Source organism: Phoca vitulina, unplaced genomic scaffold (genome assembly GCF_004348235.1).
Source record: "Phoca vitulina isolate PV1807 unplaced genomic scaffold, GSC_HSeal_1.0 scaffold9, whole genome shotgun sequence".
Taxonomy (NCBI): Eukaryota; Metazoa; Chordata; class Mammalia; order Carnivora; family Phocidae; genus Phoca; species Phoca vitulina.
The window spans coordinates 39,872,504-39,893,123 of NW_022589712.1; the positions used below are offsets into that span (position 1 = coordinate 39,872,504).

Consider the following 20,620-nt stretch of genomic DNA (forward strand, 5'->3'; position numbering starts at 1 on the left):
TTTCGGCAATTATTTACTAAGTGCCAGGCACTGGGCCAGGATCTAGGCCTTATGCCAGTACTGCAGTTACAAGAAGCACAACTTGTGACATTCTCTTCCTTAAAAGTTAGTGGTACTAAAGAGGACTCCCCTTCATTCACAGAGTAAAGACAGCTAAGCAACTCAGGTCCTGTGGTGTTTCCAGGCTCCATGATGGCCTCGATAAGACCTTGGTGTTTTCCCAACAGTAGACAGTGCATGGAAGCTATGCTAGCCTCAGTTTACACATGAGATTTAAACAGTTTGAACCTCAGTTTACACATAAATTTTTAAGAGTGAATTAAAAGAAAATTTTCCTATTAAAAATAATTCATCATGGAAAAAATAAAACAAGACGAAATCAGAGAGGGAGACAAAATATAAGAGACTCTTAATCATCGAAAACAAACTGAGGGATGCTGGAGGGGAGGGGGTGGGGGGATGGGGTAAATGGGTGATGGACATTAAGGAGGGCATATGATGTAACGAGCACTGGGTGTTATGTAAGACTGATGAAACAGTGACCTCTACCTCTGAAACCAATAATACATTATACGTTAATTGCATTTAAATAAAAATAAATATATTAAAAAAATAAAAATAATTCATCATACTTGAGGAGAAATCATTTGCTTTATTGCATAAATGACAATTTCAAGAATGTACAAGAGTTTGCATTAGATCTATAAACTGGAAGATAGGGTATTCACGTCCAGACATCCTTCTAGAAATGGGCAGTTCAAATATATTCGATATAATAAGATTTAGAATGTTACAAATATCTACATTTGAGGATTATAAAAAAGAAAGCAAAGATAGGAATTCTGCTTGCCCACTCAGTAACTCACAAAGATTTATGTAACAATTTCCACAAACTGATCTCAGAAACAGAACAGTGTTACATTTTCTATGAACACAAACCATGAAATACTAGGGATGGTACTTTATATAATGTTGTTTGAGGCAATCTACATAGGAACTATGATCAAGACTCAAAAATGCACAAATTTGATAGGTCTTACACTTCCCATCGCAAATTACACTGCTGTCGTAACTCACAAAGAAGTAATTGTAGTATTTTGTAAACTGCTCACTGCCTAGGACTGCAAATTGTTTAGCTAATCCATACAAACTTTTTGGCTGCAAATCTTCAATGCTGTAGGTCTGAGTCAGCACATACTCCAGCTTCCAATTGGATTCTCCCTTTAGATTTGCATCTGTCAGGTTCAAATAATACTGCAACATATCCTATGTCAAAAACAAAGCTTGGTTCATTCTTTGGCATATAAAGTACTGCACAGCAAGAAGAGTCCTTATTAGGATTTGTGTGACATTCTTCATTTAAAGTTGTAGTCATTTAAAAACAGTGAGAAAAAAAAAAGTCCCAATAGAAAAATCTATATTACTTCTTTCTATGGGAAATAATGAAGGAACATAACAGAAAATAATCTCAACTATACAGAGAGATGTACAAAATAAAAAGCTTTTGATTCACACGCCTCAAAAGTAACCACTGCTAATAAAATCACTGCATGTAAATCAGTGGTGTGCTGAGGCCGCTGCATCAGCTCGCAGAGCCGACCGTCCAATTTTCAGCAGTCTTGCAAGTTAATTGACATCACTTGGGCAGCTTAAAATTGGCCGTGATGGGAGTATCTATATCATGGAAATCGGCACTGTAAATTAAAGTGGGTTTTTTCTCCCCAATGAACAACTTGTTAAAACAATGTATGTGTGTTGTTCTAGACTTTATGTACAAAACAAATATAAATATTTAGAATATACATACCTATTTACTATCTTTTTGGCTTTTTCAAAAAATGAAGTTATACAATACACTGTTTTGCACTTTTAAAAATAATTCAGTGCTATATCATGGCATCTTTCCATGTCAGTATGTGTGTGTATATATACACACACATGTATATGTACATGTATACACATATATAATATATGTAACATATATGTATATATACGTGTATGTGTATCTGATGTTCAGATCCCAAAATAGGAAACTAATAGTTGTAAAAATAATTCAGTCAACTGTTTTATTTAATCTAATGTTTACAAATTAAATCATACTTTCCCTGCCCTTCTTCCTTCATAAAAACATGTTCTACAGAATAAGAGAGCTACCTCCTATTAAATTTATCCAGAAAAAAAATGCATTTACATCAATAGAGCTTTAATTGAAAATTTCTTTTCAAATTATATTAATTAAAAGGGGCAGTACTCATAAGCAAAACACCCAGCCTTTCGAGGCTAAATTGATCTAAAACATAGTCGGGTGTAAGCTCCAGAGAACATGTGTCTCAAAAATAAATGTCCAGCTCAATTTATTTTCTTTACAAAAAAAAATTTGCCAACATGTATTGAGTGCTTACTATAAGCCAAGCATTTTTCTAAGTGTTTTACACATATCTGTTCACGTAATCTTGACAGCAACTCTGTGAGGTCAGTAATGCTTAGTTTAATCCTCATTTCACAGATGAATAGACTGGGGCAAGAAGTTAGGTAAAACAACTCTTGAAAGAGTACGGCTTCAGAGTCTACAATGATCTGCACAACTATGTTTTAGGGAAGAGTAATTAGTAATAAATAGGGCTTAGTGAAAAGTTTCAGTATGTATACAAGTCCACAAATCAGGCCCTGACCAATGTGCTAAACAAACGTGAAGTCCTTAGAAGGACAGAAACAACCTCCCCAAAGCTGACCTCCTATACCCATACTTAGCAAATGCTGATACGCCAAATATAAAAAAGAAGAAAGACATCATGAGATTTCAACATAGAAACAACTTACCTAGTTAAGCTGAAAACATTCGACTAAACTAATGAAAACTGTGCAAAGACATGCATAATTCTAAAATTGTGCCAACTTACCAATAATTTATAATCATGAGGATCATACTGAAATAGCCTGACGCCGGGATTGTTGGTCTGTTTTTGCAAAACACTCTTCACTGGGGTAACAGCAGGAGCCACAAACAAAGAATTTATTGGACTTCCTGGATAAAACATATGTACATAAACATATTTTTTTAATTGAGTTTAACTTTATTAAAAATGTGAACAAATTCAAATTAAGAGATTAACAGACATCACAGCCAAATGACATATGATCCTTGATGAATCCTGACTTGAAACAACTATAAAGAGACACTTTTGAGAAAATAGAGGAATTTTATTATGATTTGCTATTAGATGATACCAAAGAATTTTTGTTGATCTTGTTAGGTAAGTCAATCATATTAAGATTATGTAAGCTAGTCATATATTTAGCAATGCATACAGAAGCACGTAGGCCTAAAATAGATCTAATGTTTGAGACTCACTTTCAAATACTTGAGGAAAAGAAAAAAGAATAAAAAAATGAACAGATAAAGCAAATGTGGCAAAATCTTGATAGGTGTCAAATATCAGTGATGGTACATGGGGGGTTGTTTTATTATTCTCTGCTTTGGGGCATATTTGAAAATTTTCATAATAACAAAATCCAAGTTATTACAAGTACACACACACACAAATACAAAACTAGTTTGTTCTATGCATCTACCTAGAACATGCCAATAATGACACATAAGAATCTGATTAGTGTCACCATGTTTTTATACATAGCTACTATAGGACTAAATTTCTGAGTAAAAAAAGCTATCACATGCTGAAAAATGGTCATTTTTTTACCAAGCGTATTCATTGTAGATGAAAGAGGTAATGCATTTTGAAAACATTCCCCAATTGCTGAAAAAAATACATAGTTTTTTTTCCCTAGCTGACTACTCTAAAATCAGAACTCTTATTTTGTTAACTCCCAATTTCCTGTCCTTGTGAGGTCATCCTTAAAAATAGGTAATCATTGTTTGTTTGATGCTCGAGCTTCTTCTATTTTTTTTTTTCTTCTAATTCTGAGTAAATGACAATGTTGATTTGCACTTAAAATTAAGTGCTTGATATATTTTAAACTAATGGTAAATTGTGCTTTGCTAATCAAATTCTGAGAAGTAAAACAAATCATATCACAAGAAATTTGAGTCTAGGAGGTAAATAACGAACAGCAGTATTTCTCTAAACGTGAGGATCTGAAAGAAAAGTTGAGTGAGCTGAGGGTTTCAGAGGGTTTTTTTGTTGACAGCTATCAAATGATGGTGGCCCCGTGGAACAAATAGGGAGAAACCCAACTGCAGGCCTAAATATGAATTAGACACTTGACTTACAAGTATAGAAGATAATTCAGAAAAATCTGGGGCTGGCAGGTTGATTTAGTGAAACTTTTAATTTGCTGGCTCAATAAAAATTACCGGATATCCACTGCTCTGCTCTAGCATCTTGGATTGGGGAGATGCAAACAGAATATCATATTACCTTTTTTATCAGAAAGAACCATCATGCTATCTCTGTGAGTGTGTCCATAAAATTGTCCTGCAATGACACTGCTGTATTTTCTGAAAATATCTATCAATTTCTCATTATGGACTTCCCTCATTGCTGTGGTGCTGCCGGAATAGGGCAGATACCCCACCGGAATATGTGCTATGATGTACACCTGGAAAAAGAAACACAAGGAAGACTGATGAGAATCTTTTTGCACACTTACCACAACCAAATGACATTTAGATACCCGAGATTGAAAGTATATTAATTAAAATTTAGAAAGCTAATATCCCATCTCTCCTATGCCCCCAAAAAGATGAAATTCTAAAACTATTAATATCACTACATTTGCATTTGACTCATTTAAACGACACTGTTGATGATATTTGGTAACTGTGACCTTGGTCACAATTTTTTTTTTGATAAAAAAACAGATATCAATCAGTCCTCAAAGCATTAAAAGCAAAGAAAATCAAACAAACACAACAGAGTTAATTAAACCATAAGGTGTTTCGTGTGAAAACATCTTCAAATTTTAATACTTTTATTAATACCTGACCCCACTCGAGTTAATAAATGCACACATTTAGCCCCTGTTTATCCCCTGATAGATTTTGGTCTCTGGGATCTACCTTCTCCTTATTTTGCTGAGAGGTGTTCAGTGTATTCTCCAGCCATTCAAACTGATTTGCTGGGTCAGTCTCATTCAGAGTCACGATATTTGGGCCGTAGTACAAGTTTGTGTTTAGACTGATGATCCTAAGGTTCAGATTAGGTGATACTTTCTGTGAATAAAAGCCCCCTATAAAAAGAAATTTAAGACACACTCTAGAAAAACACACGTAGAAATTCACAGTGACTATGAAAGCAAATTCTTAATTATGGCTCACAAGCCAGTCAGGAAGGTTGTACTTATTTCTCATTATTTAGTTTGTATGTACACAGGTTTAACACTGAAAACCTACTGTGTGCCAGGTCCAGCGGCAGCCTTCCCACACACCGAGCTAATCATAACAGTTATATCCAATATTCAGATGAAACATGAATTGTTTGGGCACTAGGCCATGAGGTATCGAATTTTAGAAAAGAAATATTAGCGCATCAACTTCTACCTCTGCATGTTTGGGTAGTTAAGATGAGAGATAGCATGAAATATAAAATGCAAAGAATGGGAACACAGCTGGACCTTGCCAGAGACTGCCTTGGAAGAGACGTCAGGTAAACCAGAGCTGCTACAGTCTCCGGGGGGGATGAGGCTTAAAGGTAGAACCCCACTCACACCCGCGAGCCGGTGATGACAACACCCAAGGAGCTGCTGCAGTGGTACTTTTAGAGCTAGTCCCTGACCTTGGACCTGCTCGCTTTGCCCTGGGTCCGCTCGCCACCCCTACCTCTCCTCAGCTTTCAAATATGACTTATGGCCTCCAGAAAAACTGGACACATCCAGAATGAATACACCCAAGCAAACATTAAAGATCTTAGTTTAAACAACATGAATAAAAATAGAGACAAATTAAGGATGAATAAATCTTTCACTTACCTTTCCGTAAAGTACGAATAGCTTCTTCATCTAACCAGGGTTTCCAGAGATCTGCTACTGCATTGTATACCTTGCTGGTGACTACAGGCAGTTGATCCTGGCCACAAACAATATAACCCACCATTGAAACTTTAAAGACACGTGGATTAACTAATTTAAACATTACTTGAGCACATACTACTATGTTAGACATCTGGAGATGCAAGGATGAATACTAGATAGACGTAACCTTCAAGGAATTTATAACTCAAGGAGACAAAAAAAAAAATATAATCAATCACCTATAAGACAATGTGCAAGGTGATACCACAAAGGTTCTAGGAGGATAGAGGCGTGAATAATTGAGTCTGGCCCACAGCATCAGGGGGGAAAGTAAGAGAACATACAAACCAGGCCTTGAATAATGATTTCATCAAGTTGACAAGAAAGGGCATCAAAGCAAAGACAATGATCCAGACGCCAACATGCACAGTGTAATTTACAGAGAAAAGCACTTTTGCTGGTTGGCCAGGATATAGGATAGATGTGGGAGTGAGCTCATTAAACAGACACAGAGGCAGGTTTGAGCCTGAACATGCATGCTGGTATAGCACGCTGAGGGAATGAAGAAAACTTCATGGTTTTAGAACTAAACAATGTCCTCTGAAATGCTCACCCCAGTATAAAACTTCTGAACTTCTTGAATGAAAATTTACAACCACATGATTTTGATTTGAAGATGTCTCTTTACATCAACAGGTTTTGATTTTTTTTTTTTTAAAGATTTTATTTATTTATTTGACAGACAGAGAGAGACAGCGAGAGAGGGAACACAAGCAGGGGGAGTGGGAGAGGGAGAAGCAGGCTCACCGCTGAGCAGGGAGCTCGATGCGGAGCTCGATCCCAGGACCCTGGGATCATGACCTGAGCCAAAGGCAGATGCTTAACGACTGAGCCACCCAGGCGCCCCACAGGTTTTGATTTTTTTAAACAATATGTGTATAAAACATTTTTATTGTCATAAAGTATTTTTTATCATCCTATTTTATCATATTATAATAGTCTTTATGGTGACATAAGCTTCAAGGAAGGAAAAATACCCCAAATTTTAAGAAAATACATACTGAATAAAAATGCACGAATCATGTGTGAAATTTGGTAATTATTCCTATTTTTTGTTTTAAAAAATTGTATTAATAAACTGAAGCCATTTTCTTCACTCTCCTTATATTCTTCTGTATATTGGTAATATGGACCTATCTCTTAAAGGAGTTTTCCTGTCAGCATTAGTTAAAATGCTTAGTTATTTTTCAAGATGACACCCAAGTCACATTCATTCCTAATACATATCTCTAATACAGGATGAAAATATAAGTACATTCAGGGAATGTAATAACCAAACGACTTGTTCTAACTAGAACTAACTATCCTAAGTATATTTTCAATTTATGTAAGATATCAGAATCATCTGTCTGAAAATCATACAATGACTTATAAATCAATCCAGATTCTGATTAAAAATTGGTTGTCATCAACATCAAAAACTTAAAAGTGTTAGCCATCCCAACATACTGGTATGGTCATGTATAATCTTAAAATTACATAAAATTACTCTAGACTCTTCTCTCAACTTTAGATATGAGAAATATGAGCACCAGAGAAGTTAGGTGATTCATCCAGAGACAGCTGATCAGTTCCAGAGCTCAGTCTAAATCCCAGGTCTTTCGACCATCACTCCTATGTCCAAGTATCTGGTGTACCCACGCCATCATCTCAATCCTCTTTGGCTGTGACATGAGCACTGCCGAGAAATGAGGTACAATGAGAAGTGACTCACTCATAAGCTTGTTAGCACCAGTCTGGCCAGTGTAGGAGTAAATGAGGACCCTGGCCCAGACTGCTTCCTTGGGTGGCGACTGGAAGGAATCCCCGGGCAGCCCACGCTAATATCTACTTCTGATGTAATGGGTGGGGATGTGCATCTGTATATGTATGCTTATGTAACTAGGTTTATGTGCATGTTTATGAGATTATAATGGAGAAAAAGTAGTTAACAAATTATTTGCTCAATTTGTTACTAACATATCTGTTACTAACATTCACCAGAATTCGACCTCGGCTATCCGTCTGTCGGAGAGTTTGTTGTGGGGCTTTCATGTTACATTTGACATTTCCGAAACTGGGGTGGAAGGGTGGAAATAGAATAATAGAAAGAAGATTTTCAGATATAAAGTCATAAGCTAGAAAGAGAAAAAAAATTAACTCTTTAAGGTATACAGGCTGCTTAATATACCCCAGCTATACATATAATAGGATGTATTTTAGAATTTAGATATCATCTATATCTTTGAATTATTATAAGGTTTGACTTCACAAAAAGAAGACAGAAATAAAAGTAAAATGAAACAAATCCCCAGAGGAGTTAGGAAAAATGTACCCCATGTTACCGCTCACTGCTGCAACGACTGCCACTTTCCACTTACTGAGGGCCTACTATGTGCCAGGCAAGAAGCCGTGGCCTTTTCGTGTAGTATCACTAATTCTCACAAAAACTTCCCAGGACAGCTATTTATTCCTCCTATTTATAAATGAGTGACTTATGGGTCAAGGACAGTAAGTGAATTATCCAAGTTGGTCAAGCTGTTAGTAGTAGAGCAGGATGGGGTTTTACATTCTAGTGAATACAACCCTAAACCCCATGTGTTCTCCACGACACCATTCTGCATGTCACCTAAAGCACATAAAAACAATGTGCACAGGGCACCCGGGTGGCTCCGTCAGTTAGGCGGCTGACTCTTGTTTTTGGCTCAGGTCATGATCTCAGGGTCCTGTGATTGAGCCCCTCGTTGGGCTCCATGCTCAGTGGGGAGTCTGCTTCAAGATTCTCTCTCTCCCTCTGTCCCTTCCCCCTCTCACTCTCTCTCTCTCTCAAATAAATAAATAAATCTTTAAAAAACAAAACAAAACACCAACGTGGCTAACCTCTGGCTTCTAGAGATTGTTCGTCCCCAAGCCTTTGCCCTGTGTGGTCTACCATCTTAGCAGTAACAAAGTTGACCACCGGCTTACAGGATGACTTGGCGAAGACTAACATATTGTTCATTTCAAGCCTGGAGGCCAGTGCCAAGAAATTACTTGAAACTTAAGCTCATCCTAGAGTACAACTTTTCAAAATCACTCTACTTAAGTGATCAAACCCCTCATGAAGCATTCTTTTGACATGAGATGGAAAAGACCTTCTAAGCAAGGAGATAAATCTCGACAAAGAGAGGTAGGAAAGTAAATGCCATGTTCAGGAATACTGAGCATGTGAATCTGGCAATAACAAGGGATAAATGAGCAGATGTTAGTCTAATTGAACACCAAAGATCCAGGATGTGGGCTCTACCACTAAGCAATTGTGAGCACGTGAACAAACAACGTGACGTTTCTGGGCCTCAGTTTTCCCATCTATAAAATGAAGACCAAGGATCAGCAAATTTTTCCTATAAAGGGCCAAATAATAAGTATTTTAAGCTTATGGGCCATACAGTCTCTGTGGCCACAATTCTACTCTGCTGTTCTAGCGCAAAATCAGAAATCAGCCACAAGCAATACAGAAAGAAGAGCCACGGCTGTGTTCTGATAAAACTCTATTAACAAAAACAAGTGGCAGGCCCAATTTGGACCACAGATCACAGTTTGTCAAGCCCTGAACTAAAAAATGATCTCTGAGATCTCTTGAATCTGTACAAGTCTAAGATTCTACATTACTCTAACAGGACCCTATAGGCAAGGCCCAGCATCCAACTGTTATGTGCTGGCTGCTTAACAGATGGCCACTCTAATAGGTTGAGACCTGGGCTTATCAGCCACTAAATATTCTGAACACAATCTCTGTCTTGAATCACATCTTAATTAGATAAACTAGACTTGAACAGGAACCTCCCTCTTTGGTTCTTATGATAGTTTGCTATGTTTTGGGTTTTTTTTTTTTTTTTATTTTTTATTTATATATTTGAGAGAAACAGAGATAGCGAGACAGAGCATGAGCAGGGAGGAGAGGGAGAAGCAGGCTCCCCGCTGAGCAGGGAGCCTGATGCGGGGCTCGATCCGGGGACCTGAGCCGAAGGCAGACACTTAACCAACTGAACCACACAGCCGTCCCTATGTTTTTGTTTTTAATCATAATCTAGCATAGGTCAGACTGTGGAGAACTTTGTATGTCTGATAGAAATTCTGCAAGATGTGAACATTTGTCAATATTAAACTTCTTTGCTAACCTTATCATGGAAATGTGAATGAACAACAAAATTATTCAAAAGAATGTAGAAATTGAGGAAGAATATGAAGGGAAACAAGAACCAATAATCCACAAACTAGGCAATTTGCTTCCATAACTCACTATGAACATAACTTTTTTTATGGATTATTAAGAGTCACTTTAAAGTCTCCAAAGCACTTGTCTTACCTTCTTCAATAGTTATTAAGAGCACACTCCCCTACCGCCACGAGCCCCGCTCCCACTCCCTACCATCAGCTAGTTATTGTCATAGTTTTGACAGTCCTGATGGGAAAAATCCTTTAAACACTTTTGGAAGTTGAAATCAAATTCACCTGTGGCCAATAGTCATGATTACCCAGCGCAGGGAAAACCTGGAGATTTGGAAAGACACTCCGGATGGTGGTTGTCATATTAGCAATTACATCTATGACTTTGTCTGTTGAGAGTTCATGCACTGGAACATGAGGTGGGCTATCCCTGAAAAGGAGACAGAATCACAGAGAACAAAATCAATTTCTAAACTTCTTTTTTTTTAAGATTTATTTGTTTATTTTAGAGAGAGAGTGCAGGCAGGGGGAGGGGCAGAAGGAGAGGGTGCAAGCAGGGGGAGGGGTTGAGGGAGGGGGAGAAAGAATCCTCAAGCAGACTCCCTGCCAAGTGTGGAGGCTGGAGTGGAGTTCGATCCCAGGACCCTGAGATCATGACCTGAGCTGAAATCAACCGAGTCACCCAGGCGCCCCGAGAACAAAATCAATTTCTATAATAAGTCACTAGATTTATGCATGATGTCTTGTTACCCTGAGGGTAAATTGCACACTTCCACAACAAAACAACAGATGATTTTTAAGAGTTGATAAACTACTCTTCATTTACCTTTCTCCCATAGAAAGTCCTATTTTAAAAAATTGGCGTAATACAAATACAAGCCTATTACACCGCTTGACTGAAGATTTATGAGAAGCAAATATTTTAGCAACTAAAAGCACAGATTCCAGAGCTAAAATGCCCAGCTTTGCCATTTACTAGCTATGTGCCCTTGAGCAAGTTACTTAGATGCTCAGCCTTCATCTCTTCATCTGTAAAATGGGAATAATAATAATATCAATTGCAAAGATTAAATGAGTTATAATGTATAAATTAGTTAAATAGCACCATGGTCATTAGAGCTGGCACAGGAAATCTAGACCTCGTCACTCTGTCATGGCAGACAGAATTAGTTAATTATACCACCAGGAGACGATATGTACAAAATTGCTATCACAGGTTAACTCCCATTGTAGCCTTTTATTTTTCATTATCTAATCAAGACCTATTATCACATTAATAAACACCTCAAAACACTGATGTAAGTGTTCTGTTTGTGGAGTCATCTCTTAGCTAACATCGACATTTTTCTAGAGCCTGTATTCTAAAAAAAATTAAAATTCTGAGACTTCTAAAGTCTTCCTTATCTCTAATAATCTAATGATTAATTTGACATAGTATTTTTAAAACCCAAATAATTCTTAACCTAAAACCTAATTAATCTTCATAGGAATTCAGCATTCTAATGAAGCTTAGGACACCATAGATAAATATTGAGTAACTAATGGTATTTATATAGTCACTTACCCTGTCCATATCATGAAAGATGCTTCTTGTCCTGAACTTTTAATAAAATCAAATGCTGACAAAATAAGGTGATATGGAGAATCACACAGAACATCTCCAAAAGGGCCAGGATTGGAGGCATTGGCGCCTTTAGATGAAGCACACACTTTTGTGTGGTCATCTGTGATGTGGTAAGTAGGGTCTAAGTGCAAGTCAGTCACATGCCAAAACTGTCCTGTTGATTAGAAAAGAAATGGTGTTAAATCTACTTCCCTTTAGCAATTCCCATAAAAATATTCACAGTAAAACTAGAGATAGTCCTCCCTGTGATGGAGGAAAGCCTTAATGATTGAAATGTTCATTTGCCCTGAAGGTAAATACAATACTTCTCTGTCAGAAGATGAGGATTCCAAAGATAGTAAGAAGAATTTACTAAAATTTACTACTTACATGTGTCAGAACTCATGAGCTCAGGGACGGCATGACTACCTAACAAAGATTACATAACAAACATAAGTTGCATAATGAAATATAGGGAGATATCCTTCTGGGAGGTCACTAATAATATATATTGTGTCTTAGTATGTTTCCTTCCTTGTAGAATTTAAGGTTTTAGAGTTTATTTATGTTCTTCTTGTGGAAAAATTGACACAGAAACATGATGTGGTCTGTTAGGGTTTCACAGTGAATAGATTGCAGAACCAGGAACTAAATCTCACTCCTGCTTTCTTGAAAATCCTTGCCTCTCAACATTAATGGAAAAATAATATAAATTTTTAATACTAGCTTTAAGCCAAAAGTAGGGATTGCCAGAAGCTCTTAAAAGGTACTAAGTACAGGAAAATCTCCTAGTGTACACTTGTATCAAATGTTACTAATATTAAGGAAAGCATTTGTTAAAGAGGATGAAACCTCAGGGAGAAACCAAGAACCCATTTGAGAACATGGGAAAAATTCTTTAATTGAAGGAAATACAAGTACAAATAATCATAGTAGTACCTCTCTTTATTAAGCATTCGTGCCGGGCATTATAATAAGGAAACTAAATATACTATGTCATTTCATTCTCAAAACTTGAAGTAGGAATCACTGTTCTCATTTTAGAGTTGAAAAATGAATGCTGGGTCAATTAGGAAATTTGCTCAGGTATACACAACTAATAAATGGCAGAGTCAAAATCTGAACCCCATTTTGAAAGGTCCTCCAGTTTGTTTATACCTAATTTACATATATCATCTATGATTTTGCTGCCTTCTTATTTGCAATTAATAAATTATTTTAATATTGAGGCTTTTTCACACTTTGAATTTTGAGTTCACTCTGAAGATGTCTAATTTATATCAGAAACACATCGGAAGTGACACAGCAGCTGGTCCTACACCAGAAACGTGGAGCAAACAAGTAGAAGGCGAACTTGTATCTGTCTGTACAAAGATGACGAAGGCTGAGTATGGATGTGAGCAAACACCTGAAAAGAACCCAAAGCTGGGATAATAAAGCAAAAAACTGAAAACTGTTAACTTGTTAAGGTGAAAAAAGTATGTTATATCTGGGTTATTTTTTCTCCACAACATTGTTACAATTTTATAACTTATTTAAGTTGACAGCTAAGAAGTGGTAGACAAAAGATCCAGGAGAAAGTAGACATAAAGCAGGCTTTAGGGGTGTCTGGGTGGCTCAGTTGGTTAAGCAACTGCCTTCGGCTCAGGTCATGATCCTGGAGTCCCGGGATCGAGTCCCGCATCGGGCTCCCTGCTCCGCAGGGAGTCTGCTTCTCCCTCTGACCCTCCCCCCTCTCATGTGCTCTCTCTCTCTCTCTCACTCTCTCAAATAAATGAATAAATAAAATCTTTAAAAAAAAAAAAGCAGGCTTTATGATCAGTTACTTGGTATTCCGTCCCCATTTGAAAACATTTGTCAAGAGAGATTTATTTTATTCTTTAACGTAGAAAAATACTCTAGCTTTTATTTTTAGCTTAGACATACTTTAGCCAGAACACAAAGTAAGGTTGGCAAGCAGCTCAGAATCATCCTGGAGGCTGTCCTTCTTGGCGTATAAATATATAGTACATCTTATTTTTATGCAAACATGTTTTTTTAATTACTTGTAGAATGTTAAGGTACAATAAACTGCAAACAGAACAACATAGTGTTGTGATTAAGAGTGGGGACTCCAGAATGAAACTACCATGACTTTCAATCCTGAGTGATGCTTGTTTGAGCTTGGTTGAGCTACCAACTCTTGGTTTCGGCTCAGGTCGTGATCTCAGGGTCATGGATCCAGCCCCGCATGGGGCTCCACGCTCAGCACAAAGTCTACTTAAGACTCTCTCCCTCTCCCTCTGCCCCTCCCCACCCCCCTCTTTCTCTCTCTCTCTCAAATAAATAATCTTTAAAAATCAATCAATCAATCAATCAATCCAAGTTCCACTTACTAATCTAATGGTGTGATCTTGGCTTGTTTTATATGCAGAATGGGAATATCACTGCCTCCTATATGAGAGTTAAGTGATTTAGTAGAATAAAGCTCTTAGGAGATACCTGGCATCTAGTAAACTCAATGTTAGTTATACTATTATTATTTTGACCCCAAGCTTGAATTTGAGATTGAACCTCCTCATCTCCAAGTAAGAGTTAGAATTTATCAAGTACTTACTCTAAGTTTCGTACTGTTTTTTTATGCTTTACATGCATTAACTCATCATTATTTTCAATTTACAGGTAAGGAATTGCAGCACACAGAGATTAATTCAAATCACATGTGTCATATACAACAGAGTCGAGCTAGGGATTCAGGAAATCTAACACCAGGTTCCATGCTGCTCTTAACCACTGAACTGCTTGCCTCTCTGTGTGTGCTCATCTTCAAATGTCCTTCCGTCCCACTTGCCTCATGTAAAATAGATGACAACACTTGCATGAGATACTGTGATGATTAAGGAACATGAGAAAATAAATATACTAAAATTTTATAAACCCAAACTGGAAACACATTAAGAACACATCTCTAGTACCTAGATTTATGTATCCTCAGCATCTAGAAGATGTCTGACCTATAGTGGGCCCTCAATAAACATTCTTTAATTAGGCACAGACAGATTTCAGGATTTCCTCCAGATCACACGGTGACTCAGTAATGAAAGCTGAACCAGAACCAGTCTCTCCAAACTTCCAGTAGAGTGCTCTTTCCACTACATTGCATTGCCAGATCCAGATAAGTGAGGGGGTAATTACTGAGATGCACTGAAGGAAGTCTTTAAATAGAAGCCAAGAGGAGCTCAGCCAGGTCCTTAGCCTGGGATTTATGAATAATGAACCTCTGGAGGCCTCACCTCCCACCTCTAGTGAAATTATAAAGTACGGTGTGTGTGTGTGTGTGTCTGTGTGTGTGTGTGTGTGTGTGTCTAAGGCCACAAACCTGGCCTGTGGCAGAGCCCACACTCTGCTACAGATTCTCTGGTTTGCAGTCCCAAGTTCTTTTCACTACACGATGATTTCTCTCTTGTTCTGCAGATAATATTCACCAAGATTTCCACAAATGGATATGCATGTGCATGTGTGTTTTGTCAACATAGCTAGATATATGCTCAACACTATACCAAAAAAAAAACCCTTATAATTTATCTAAAAACATTAAAATTTATCCTAAAGAACATAGTAAACCATAATTCAGATGTCTAGACACATGATTGTTTCAAATAGGTATTTTTGTTTGTTTGCTTATGTCAGTTCCTACCAAATACTCCTGCAGGCCCTGACCTACTAATTCTTTTTTTTTTTTTTTAAGATTTTATTTATTTATTTGAGAGAGAGCACGCACAAGCAGGGGGAGTGGCAGGCAGAGGAAGAGGGAGAAGGAAGCTCCCCACAGAGCAGGGAGCCTGATGCGGGACTTGATCCCAGGACCCTGGGAGCATGACCTGAGCCACAGGCAGATGCTGAACTGACTGAGCCACCCAGGCGCCCTTAATTCTAAAGAGCTGTAGACAAACACACCCACATAAGATCTCCCTGGGTTGTTGTCCTCTGACCCCTGGGACTTGACAGGACTGGGAATTTACATACACACACACACACCAAGGAAGCAGAAGCCAGTCAAGGTGGGTATTGTAAAGGAAGCAATTTGGGATGGGGTCAGGAGGAAAGAGAAGGTCACATCAAGTGGAAAACATATAAAATAATATATCCAGTGAAACTGCTGAGTCGACACATCAGCAGGTCTTTAAACCCCAGTTACTGCATCCCTACCCCCTCCCTAAGTGACTCAGCCTTGTAGCTTCCCTATCAAAATGGGGAAGCGTAAGTGAAGATTCCCTACACATCAGAAAGTTGTCATTTGAGGCATTCTGCAATCAAATCCTTAAAGCCAAACAGCAAATTCGCCATTGGGTGGTCCCATGCAAGCCGGGACATTTTATCTCAAAATCCTAAACAGTCCCATAATTAAAGAAAAACAACACTAGCTTTAATAAAAGCAGAAACCAGCATGCATAAGTATTTTGGGACAATTTCTTGTTATGACTGACAGTTGGGAAACCAGATTCACAGTTCTTGCTTTCAACTGCCTGACAGCTGAGTCATGAGAACTTGGCTCGCAGACAAAGAGGAGGGATTTTTTTCAGAGCATTTCCAAAGTCGTGTGAGAGAGCAAGGGCGTCAGAGAAGAGAGGAGGTTTCAGCACCGAGCACTGTGCTGAGTTTCAGAGACCGCTTTGCCCAAAACACAGAACAGAGCTCCACCTATCAACATTTTCCGCCTCTAATTAACAAAGCAATTATTTTCAAAGGGAGTCAGGGAGGCGGGGGTACCTTGATCTTTGAAACTGAAGGCTCAAAGGGCATTCAAAAATCTTAAAATTCGTTAAACAGGTTGTTGGGCCCCCATTCTCAGAGTTTCGTACTCCATAGGTCTGGGGTGGGTTGGAAACCTGCCTTTCTAACAAATTTAGGTGATGCTGATGCTGCTGGTCCCGTACCACATTTTGAGAACCACTACTGCAACAGCTACTGAATTAAAGCGTTAAGAATGAATAAAATTGGTCCCACCCACAGAGAACCCCGTGGCATCCAGGTCCCACGAGTTCTAACATAGACTAAGAGGTGGGTAGCATCGAGACTGTGATGGTCCTCTGCTGGAGGAGTGGGAAGAAAAGGCCACCACACCCCGGCGAGCAGGACAGAAGACACCCCGAGTCCCACTGAAATGTACACCCCTGTGGGGAAGAGAAAACTCCGCAGCTCCCCTACGCTCTGGGCAGATCGAGCCCTCTGGGAAGGCGGGACATCCAGCTTCTAGCTTCGGTTTTCCTTGGGACAAGCAGAGATCTCCTTCCTTCCTCCGGGGACAAACACCCGGAGAAATCTGGTCTCCGCAGCCCCCTGCAGCGCCCCCCACTGGCAAGGATACTTCCCCAGCCCGACCTCCCGCCGGTCGCTAGGCGCTCTCGTCCCGCAGTCGCCCTCCTCCTCCCAGCGCTCCGCGCGTCTGGGGCTCCACTCCCCCGAGCCCCGGTGGGGGCGCACTTCTGCCCCCAAGCACTTCTCCTGACTGCGCGGGCGCTTTAACCCGGCGCTCTCCGGCAGCTCCCGGCGGGGAAAGGGTCGCAGACTCACCCATGGCCGGAGCGGGACCCGGGCTGCCACCGGGCGCCAGGGGCAGCCCGAGCCCGGGACGGCCATGCCAGGCGACCAACAGGCAGCAGACGAGCGCACCCAGCAGCGCCATCGCGGGTCAAGGCCAAGAGCCGGGGAGCCTGGGGCTGTCTAGCCCGGGGGTGGAGAGAAGGCAGAAGGCTGAGGGTGTAGACGCCCAGCGGTCACGTGCGAGGGCAGATTCCGCAAAGAGTGGGTTCGTTTGACCTTCTGCAACTGTCTGGCGATTATCTGCCCTCTTATGTCTTCGCGTCAGTGACTGGCCTAGGAAGGAATGTGCTTGGGCAAACCCCAAGCAGATCATCTTTCCTATACGCCACTGGCACCAAACGGATGGGGCACCTCTGCGGAACACACGCAGAGAACCTTGAAGTATCATAATTTGGAGTAGGTCATCAGAAGTTTTGGATAGCACAGTGGATCTCAAAGGGCGGTCCCTAGACTAACAGCATCGGAACCACCTGGGAATTTTAGTTAGAAATGAAAATTCCCGGGTCCCATCCCAGGTCAATGACTTCGGAAACTCAGGAGGGAGGGTAGGAGTAGTCCAGTAATTTGTGTTTTTAATAGCCCTCCAGGTGATGCTAAAGTGATGGTGATGTTTGAGAACACTGCTCAAAGACACTAGGTTTTAGTTTTTTGGTTGTTTGGGGGTTTTTGTTTGCTCAACTGAGTTAGAACAATGTCTCAGAACTGTGCTTTAGGCGGTCCAGAGATACATGAAAAGCATAGAGCTAGTTGATTTTACTCTTCTAAGGAATTTTTGAAGATACTCAGTCTGACAATAGAACCAAGATCACCAAACTGCTTTGGGTTCTGTGCTCCTTCTTTTACCATTTAAAAGGGGGATATGGGGATGCTGGTCTCTTTAAGATAAAAACCATATAGCTTAAATTTGTAGGGCATGGAATTCCTTTGGAGAAGAAAATATCCTGCAGAATGACTAACCTCATAAAAGAGGTTGTTAAATGTATTTGTTTCTCATCAGAGGAAACCTTATATTGTGTCCTGTGTAATTTAATGGGAAAGTGCCACATGAAAGGGGCTTTGAAATGGGAATCGAGGTGCCTCCATCTAGTTTCATGTATTGCCAGAGTGCTTAAGTCCTGCCTCAGTTTTAGGATAATTCAAAAGCCTTTCTAGAACCAAAATGCTTTCCAGTGGTGGACAGAACGGTCTTTGGAATTTTTCAGTCCACAACCTCAAAAGTCTGGAGGAAAATGGGCAGGGGAAAAAATGGTGGACAGATGAGAGAGTAACTTTAAGGACAGCAAAATAACTTGTGTGTTTCTAGCCCAAACATTTTCAAAGATAGGAAAAGGATTTTTTTTTTAAGTGTAAAAATAGCATTTTTCGGTCTTCTCCATCCCCCCATCTCCCCAGTTTTCATTAAGCTTTAGTGGAAGTGAATTGATTGTGAAACAATTCTTCAGTAAGTAAGCATAAAATACCACCTGCATATTTTGAAACCTAAGAAATGCTTGAAATCCTAAAAAGACAATGGGTAGAAACATCATTCTGCCTTCTACTCCCTCTGCTTTCTTTTGTTTTCCTTTATACCTACTCTCTAAGAAGCACAAAGCTACGGTGCCTCAACATCTCTGGGTTTTCACCTTAGCTTTGGAAATGTATTGATAGGTCCCCATGTTCCAGAGGGAGGAATGGTTTGTTGTGAAGGTGTACATTTGGGTGAGAGAGAACACATGTGACTGAGTGGAAACCACTGCTTACTCATCATCAGTGGTCCAAGTGTGGATTTCCCAAGACAGCCTTTACTCAAGTTTGCAGACCTTGGGATTTCACAAACGTTTTCCCAGGGCCTGTTGGTCAAATTGCCTGTGGGCTTGGTAATTTTCCCTTTTCTATTAGCTATGTTAAAAACAAAAACAAAAAGGACAAACCAGAAAAGTTAGTACACTGGCAGATTACTGTAAGAGCTGGAATACTGCTTGAAGAAAAAATGATTTGCAACTACCCTGTAAACATTTAGGAAGCAAAAACATTTGTTAATTACTTTCCCAGAAAAATACATTTGGTCCATCACTGCCACCCTTGATCTCAGTAATTATAATTTTAATTTTGTTCTCATTTAGGCCACCCAAAACCCTTCCCATTCTTCACTCTGCGAGACAATTGTTATGGAAATAAACGGCAGCAGGATGTTATTTGGCCTAATTATACTGAGCCAAAGCTGCCAAATCCCCATCCTAGGCCTTGTATCCTTAAGAATAGAGAGGCCAGAATCCATGCTTCTACTGGAGCTTAGGCTGGAATCACCAAGAGAAATCAGTCCTCCAACAGAAGCAAAGATGAAGGGTGTCTGAACAATTTGGAGCAAACACTGTCTTGATGTTCTGTTTCATGTTTTTAAAGACAAAGGTATGGGGTGCCTAGGTGGCTCAGTTGGTTTAGCAGCAGGACCTTTATCTCAGGGTTGTGAGTTTAAGCCCTGCATTGGGCTCCACTCTGGATTTGGATCCTACTAAAAAAAACAGGGGAGTGGGGCGATAGATCCTGTGGTTTTAGGAATTTTCATCTAAGCCTGTCTTATCTTGGCATTTGGTAATAAGTGTATTCAAATGTTAAATCCTATAGCTACACTTTAGTTTTTTCTACTCTTCATTATAGTAATTAAAGTAATCCAATAGTCAGATAATAGTATCATTATGGTGAATTTTGTAAGTTAAAGTAAGTTTCCTCATGCTTATATCTGTAAGTTAATTGGGCCTTGAATTAATTTATAGAAATTTACTGAAATTGGCTGGCTGATTAAATGAATATTGCATATTTTTCCTGAAAAAATATTTACCCTATTTTCCTACCAGAGGCTAACAGAGAAAAGATTTCCTAAGGAGTGATCAGGGAAACTAAAACTCTTGCTTTTTTCTTTTTTCTTTTTTTTTTTTTTTTCCCCAGAAGAGATGTTAAATGAAATGTCAATTTTTGAGAAGAAATGAAGGGGAAAATCACAAGGTTTACAGTTCTCAGTATTATTCATTAATCATGAGAATGTGGACATGTAAACCTAATATTCAATTTCCTCTTCAGTAAACTAAAAATAATAGTATCTGCCTTACCTGCTTCACATTGTTGGTTTGGGGAATTGGCTAAAAAGTATTTTATAAACGATGAAATACAAAATAACATTTGTTTGTTTCTACTTACAAAGGCAAATCCTAGCCAGTTACAAATAGATATTTACTTTCC

General features: G+C 39.1%; 1 protein-coding gene across 3 annotated transcripts; it reads right to left on the bottom strand.

The window, feature by feature from the left end:
* Positions 1-632: 632 nt before the first annotated feature.
* SMPDL3A (sphingomyelin phosphodiesterase acid like 3A) lies at positions 633-18,265 on the bottom strand. 3 transcript variants are annotated; one of them, XM_032407959.1, is made up of 8 exons: positions 17,375-18,265; positions 11,783-11,996; positions 10,504-10,648; positions 5,929-6,025; positions 5,021-5,190; positions 4,380-4,560; positions 2,901-3,025; positions 633-1,266 (listed from the first exon to the last, which is right to left on the bottom strand). In XM_032407959.1, the coding sequence occupies exons 1-8, from the start codon at positions 17,484-17,486 to the stop codon at positions 949-951; spliced, it is 1,362 nt and encodes a 453-aa protein (XP_032263850.1). In that variant the 5' UTR covers positions 17,487-18,265; the 3' UTR covers positions 633-948. The 3 variants fall into 3 exon arrangements, with proteins under 3 accessions (XP_032263850.1, XP_032263851.1, XP_032263852.1); XM_032407960.1 differs by lacking the exon at positions 17,375-18,265 and adding an exon at positions 17,183-17,346 and having other exon boundaries at positions 727-1,266; XM_032407961.1 differs by lacking the exon at positions 11,783-11,996 and having other exon boundaries at positions 727-1,266; positions 17,375-17,438.
* Positions 18,266-20,620: the final 2,355 nt, after the last annotated feature.